The sequence below is a fragment of the Opisthorchis viverrini genome, assembly GCF_000715545.1.
Source record: "Opisthorchis viverrini unplaced genomic scaffold opera_v5_319, whole genome shotgun sequence".
NCBI classification, from domain to species: domain Eukaryota; kingdom Metazoa; phylum Platyhelminthes; class Trematoda; order Opisthorchiida; family Opisthorchiidae; genus Opisthorchis; species Opisthorchis viverrini.
The window spans coordinates 477,971-483,970 of NW_008751976.1; the positions used below are offsets into that span (position 1 = coordinate 477,971).

The window sequence follows — 6,000 nt, forward strand, 5'->3', positions numbered from 1 at the left end:
CTTAGTAACCGGAAGGCCCGTGGTTCGAACCCAACCTCTGCATTTCAGATGCTCCTTGGTTGGTTTCCGCAACCCCTCGGTCATCGTGCCTCCATCGGGTGGCAAGGTAGCTAGGCACCGAAAGCGTGCTACAACTGAAAGAAACAAACAAATAAACGTAATATTCATCACCACCTTTTGTTCGAAACCCTTATGCTTCTTCGCCGCGATACTGTTGCAAATTAGTAGACTGAAAATTCACCTTATGGTAAATAAACCTTTACTTGACTTGGACTGCCTCGACAGCTTATGCTGTTAATGAGGTCGTCGGCGGGGTTTCACTCTGAAGACGAGACAGTGGGCTCAACAGCTATAGATTACACCTTAATAATTGCCACTGCTCCACTCAGTTCTAGTCTGGAATACCCTTGTACAAGCAGAAGGTGGATCCTGAGCAATGCAAACTAATAAATGAGCATAAAATGAATACAGCCCGATGGCATATACGTAGACAGGCTAAGACGGACGTCATATTCTCACATGAACGGCCATAGCTGAATAACAAGAGAATGAGAATCGAAAATACCTCAACTTCAGAACCCAAGTTAAAGCCACCATTGATGTGTAGATGTACCAGGGTCAAGTGGTCTAAGCTGAGAGACTCCACCCCAAAGCCTAAAAATTACAGCAGCCCAAGAAGAACGGCCCCAACGATCTGGGCTGGGGGCTGCTTAGTCTTGAAGGTGTAATTAGAGTAGTGGTTCAGCTGTCGCACCATTTTGGTGCATAGATACCGAGCTATCAAAAGGAAACATAATGACAACTTCCGTCTGGTTTTTCAAGCCCAGACAGCAGTAATTGGGAATCCCGGATTTGGTTCGAACCACGAACTTTCCGGTCACTGGTCTCGTGTCATATTCGCTGAGCTGTCCTGAGCCCTTGAGCGGACCCTGTTGACGGTAGTACGGCCGAATACTAGTGCTTCAATTTAAATGACAGGTTAAAAACACAATAAATCGCCGAAGCTAATGACGTATTATTCTAGACCTGGCTTATGACACTTGCAATGTAGAAACTATCTACCTGCACAAAAGTCTCTACACCAAATTATAAGAAGCACCATTCTTAGTGTAACCGGAATGAACCTCCAAAACTGGTATTTGTGTGGGAGATGAGTTGCGAGCTAATAAAAGAAACATCGCCTTGATCTCAATAATATTGTTGGGCTGTACAACGCAGAACTGTACAACACATCACGCAGAAGCAGCAGGATCGTAAGGACGCCTGGAGGCAGCTGCTTATTGTGACTGACGCACTTAATTGCACAGATATTCTCATATACATGGATATACAATACCATTACAAACCATCCATCTGCATATAAGAATGCAGTTATGGTTCGAATCCAGGTGTATTGTTCGCAGACACAAGGCAAGTGAGTCTACCCAAGTCAGCGTCATCATCCTCAACATAAACCAGCATTATGACTGGTCTAATCAATAAGGATATCCGCTTTGGACTCACCAAGGCTGGATGATTACTCTATTTGGAAGTGAATAAACTGAAAACCAAAGCGCCTCATGTTGGACAAGTAGCTACTGAAACTTCCGCAAAAGTAGGGACAGTAAAGTGAATGCACCTTTGTTCCATCCCTCGAAACTGACTCAACTACCTCCAGTAAAACACCTTGAAAGAAGTCCGGCTCCACAGACTGAATACCTTGGCCACCACTTTCAGGACAAATGTGTCAAAAATCCAGACGTCGTGCATGCTAGCAGAGGAATCTCTGTGAAAGGCGAAAACAGTGACGAATTACTGAACTGTTCAACTTCTCTTATCAGTGAAGCATAGGTGTTGAACACTGATGTCATGCTGTCGATGATGATGGTGATGATGATCATGATCGTGATGATGATGATGATGATTAACTTGTTCGATCGGGTGACCACTAGTCATATCATCAGACGACACCTGTGAGGAACGAATGCTAACTGATTCCCGCCACCCGATACTGACCACACATTTAGTATCGTGGCTACTAATGTCCCGGGATTAATCAAATAGCGGTGCTGATGTGCAATTAACGCTGAGGAATCTAACATAGCACGGAAACTTCAAGAAGTATCGCAACTGAAAGGCGCTTAAGGGGTAAAACCCGGAATTCGTACACAGGTGTCACTATCATCACCCAACACCAATGCAAAGCGTTAGCGAATGACTTTTGTACAGCCAAATGGACTTCTTTGGAGTTTCATGATAAAAGTAACTGAACAGAAGAAGAAAGGAAATATAGAGCCGGACTATAACAAACATTAAGGGTGTTAACGACAAAAAAGTAAGTGACATCGCCAGCAAAACCACCTCCACATTACTCAACGATAACCAAAAATGGTTTGGATTAGCATTGAAAACTACCTCGACTTTCAAATTTTTCGCGAACACCCAGTTATCGAACGTATGCGATCTAACGGGGGTCACATACAGATGAGTCTTCATCCCTCATTAAGATATGACCGTAAAACAGAGAGATTCTTTTCTCGAGTGCCTATGATACGAAATTTCTACGTGAACAGCACATACTGGTGGACCGATGACGTTCCGGATACATGATCACTTAGAACATATTTTGAGTGGTCTTCCAATGGAGCACTAGTCAGGCACAATTATTTAACAGGTTTTAAGATCCACAGTTGACTCTGCAGCACACATGTGTGCAACATGAGTGGTCCAATATGAAACCGATGCCGGAAAGTTACAAAGGTTTTGGACTTTTCGCCTCATATAGAGGACACCGAAGTTCCCGAACAACCAGAAGGGCCCGGCATGGAGGTCTAACGATGGTATCCCAAAACACATCAAATTCAATCCATACTGAAGTGCCCTGGGTTGACAATCGCATCTCATGGGGGGAGCTTATAAGGAGAATCAGTGTACATCCTAAGTAACCACCAAGCTTGACAATGTAGTAAGGGTCTGCTGAAGTGGTTCAAAATTACAGAATATAAACTATCGCAAATGATTGCCTGGTTAAAGAATGCAGTCATTATGGTGGAGGAAAACAAGTATACTGAAAAACAAATTCCGGATGTATTCGTTTTCAGGATCTTGTTAATAGGTCACTGAGCTCCAAGCAGACAAAATGACTAGATCTACGATCAACTGCCACATTAGAACGGGCTTAGCCTAAATCTTTCTGACTTTATGGTTGTCCATTCTTTTCCTTACTGTTTTTCAGGAAACTATGCGGAGCGCAGAACAGGGCAATCCGGAATACTGGAAGGTGCAATAAAACGACCAAGTAGTTGGTCATTGCACGCAATACTTATGCCAGTCACGTGATCTGCTACGTATCAACATAACCTGTCAACACAGATGTAGCGGCGTTATTTGACAACACGGAGATCAACTACGAATATCAAGCACCATACTGTCAAAAGCATGTTGCGTCGTCTGATCCAGTCACACAGCATCCAGTTAAACACGTTTACGCTGGCCAAATTCATAAAACACCTGCCCCGCCACCATCTGTCCATAGCTGTTACTTTTCAAGTCTTGTTTCCATTTGTCTTCCCTGCAGTTTACACCATCAGATGGATATCAATCTAGGGACGGTATCCCAGATGATATTAACCAACTTGCTTTTTCGTGAACATGCCAGAATGTTTATGCGAAAGACAAAGACCATTATTTGCATCTTCTGCAGTCTCCAGCTTAGTTGCAACGCAAGAATATATGAAAAGACTCACCGATAGATTCTGGATCGGCTTGGTAACCAGAGGAGCCACAGTATTGTCCCTGGTGGCCTGACAAGTTCTCCACTAACAATGAACCTTGCGAAGTGATAGGTGTAAAGTAAGAAAAGAGCCTACACTCCGGTCCAGTATTGCGTGGTCTTTTAGGGAGATCCTTTGAACCACGGTTGGAACGGAACGGCTTCAGCTGAAAACGAGCACGCAGGCTCGACCCTGGGGTAAGCGGTTAAAAAACTGACAACATACTTTTGGTAAAAGTGTCAAAAGTTGGAGCCCCGCCTTCATCACGGCGAAAGAAGAGTATATACAGTGGTAATTGTCCGGTCTCATCTCTGACGGGCGTCACAGCAACCCTACAAGGGATTGGACAACCTGGTCATGGGAATATTCGCCGCAGGCTGTGGGACTCACCAGCTTTAGAATATAAGCGAATGGGAATTTCTGTTTCATTAGTTTCTTGAAGGGCGGTACACAAAGACTCAACGGAAGTGGTAGTGGTTTCCACACCATGAAGGATGGTCAAGACAGCCGATTTTAGCATAAGCTCCGCCTTCGTGAAACCCAAAAGGTGGCAAAGACCATCGCTGCAATAAATAATTGGCTTTGTCGGAAACATCGCGTTTGCCGCCAGGAAATTGTTGCCTGGAACTGAGACAACTTGATTCAAAACCTACTTTGAGGATCAAAGCTCCGAATTAGGGTGACGATATACGTATTTTGTGGTGCAACATGGCCCCTTTTGATTGGCATCTCACGGATGTATTCAATATGACGGCGGCGTACGAAGAGTCTGGATCTACAACGTCGAACAATGCCAAAGGGATACCACCCGCCGACAAACGAGGCGATTCATTTCGCGCGGTAGTGTATGACCTACGACCGGAGCCAATTACGGTAGACTTATTAGTTTAATTGGCTAAGTTGGGGGGGTAACAGTGGGATGACCATGACACGAAGATTTGTGTCCGTTTGTACCGTAGGTTATCAACCTCGTGCAAACAGTTTGATATAAAGTAGTTCATCTCCACCGTTCAAGGAGGATTTCATCAGGCTCACGGTAATGGGAGCAAAAATCTACAAGGGAGTACGCTTTGATTCATGGGCATTCGAACCTGCAAAGGAATAGGAAGCAATCTAATGAAGAACATGGCTAGCTGCTACGGAGGGACAAAGAGAGAGGGATAAAACATCACGAGGATTCAAGTTAGAGCACGACTGGCCTTATCAACTAAGCGCTCGTAAGTTTTATGCGGGAGGCTGGCACTTATGATTCTGGGGGTCACTTGTACAAAGATACAGTTCGTAAGAATAAAAAACTTCACCTCGGCGTCATGAACGTATGAAAATAAAATTAAAATGGTTGCCCGTGGCAGTTATCCGTTAATTGTATGGTGAACAGAATGGGATGGAAAATTCTACAGGTATAGAAAAGCCATTAATGAGGCCACTGTGGCTCCCGTGAAGAAATATTCAGAAGACATCAGTGATCGAACAAAGAAAGCCGTAAAAATATCACGTTTTTCTAGCGGTTTTTCGTCAAACTTCTTGAGTTGCTTGTTATACTGGACCAGATGGATATGTTGGATGATTAGCAGTGATTTGGAGGGTTTATGCAAAAGTAAAACAGACGACCACATAGTCTTCAGGATTTATAGGCAGGCATGCGTGGCGTGATGAATGATATAATCCAACGTCGTTCTGGAGAGGCGGGAATGAGGGAGCTTAAAGACAAAAATTAACGTGGGGATTCTTGTTCCACTCCATAATAGGGAAAGATCTGGATGGCTCGGTCGCGCCGCGGTCGGAGGCAGTGCTGAAAACAAAAACCAAACAAACCACGCAGCTAGCTTAAATAAACCGTAACAAAAGTGTACAATACATATTCAAATTATGTTTCAAGTAAGATCGATATGCCCCAGGGTACGTTTCACAAGTTTGTCCCAAGATATGGTGGATTAATAAGGGGTACCCAAAACTGCCACAATTAATAGCGTGTCCAGCATTTCGCAAACAGTTTAGCTGAATGTAGTCTTTCCAATATATGGTTAGAAAATCTCGTTTTTCGAAGAGCCGAAGGCACATCGGGGTATTGGGACTTATGTAAACAGACATACCTAGATCATTATCTTTATATGTGGCGAAGGACGGTAAAGGTGACTTCAGTTAAGTTGAATTTGGAAGCAAGGACATTAGGAAGCGCCAAGTATACGAACACCCTGAGATACAGTCAAAATCGTGCGGGCACAAAGTGCGGGATTGGCAGCCGCAG

At 44.0% G+C, this 6,000-nt stretch overlaps 2 protein-coding genes across 2 annotated transcripts in view; one reads left to right on the forward strand and one right to left on the reverse strand.

Moving 5' to 3' along the window:
* T265_15006 (hypothetical protein) overlaps nucleotides 1-4,481 on the reverse strand; it is a gene marked incomplete at both ends in the record, with an annotated part of 38,931 nt that extends 34,450 nt beyond the window's left edge. Inside the window, 4 exons of the mRNA XM_009176168.1 lie at nucleotides 3,726-3,944; nucleotides 3,978-4,103; nucleotides 4,143-4,373; nucleotides 4,406-4,481. Coding sequence (XP_009174432.1) covers nucleotides 3,726-3,944; nucleotides 3,978-4,103; nucleotides 4,143-4,373; nucleotides 4,406-4,481 — 652 coding nt within the window. The remainder of the gene's footprint in view (nucleotides 1-3,725; nucleotides 3,945-3,977; nucleotides 4,104-4,142; nucleotides 4,374-4,405) is intronic.
* Nucleotides 4,461-4,643, forward strand: T265_09942 (hypothetical protein; the record flags this gene model as incomplete). Its single annotated transcript, XM_009176170.1, has 1 exon — nucleotides 4,461-4,643. The coding sequence occupies one exon, from the start codon at nucleotides 4,461-4,463 to the stop codon at nucleotides 4,641-4,643; it is 183 nt and encodes a 60-aa protein (XP_009174434.1).
* Nucleotides 4,644-6,000: the final 1,357 nt, after the last annotated feature.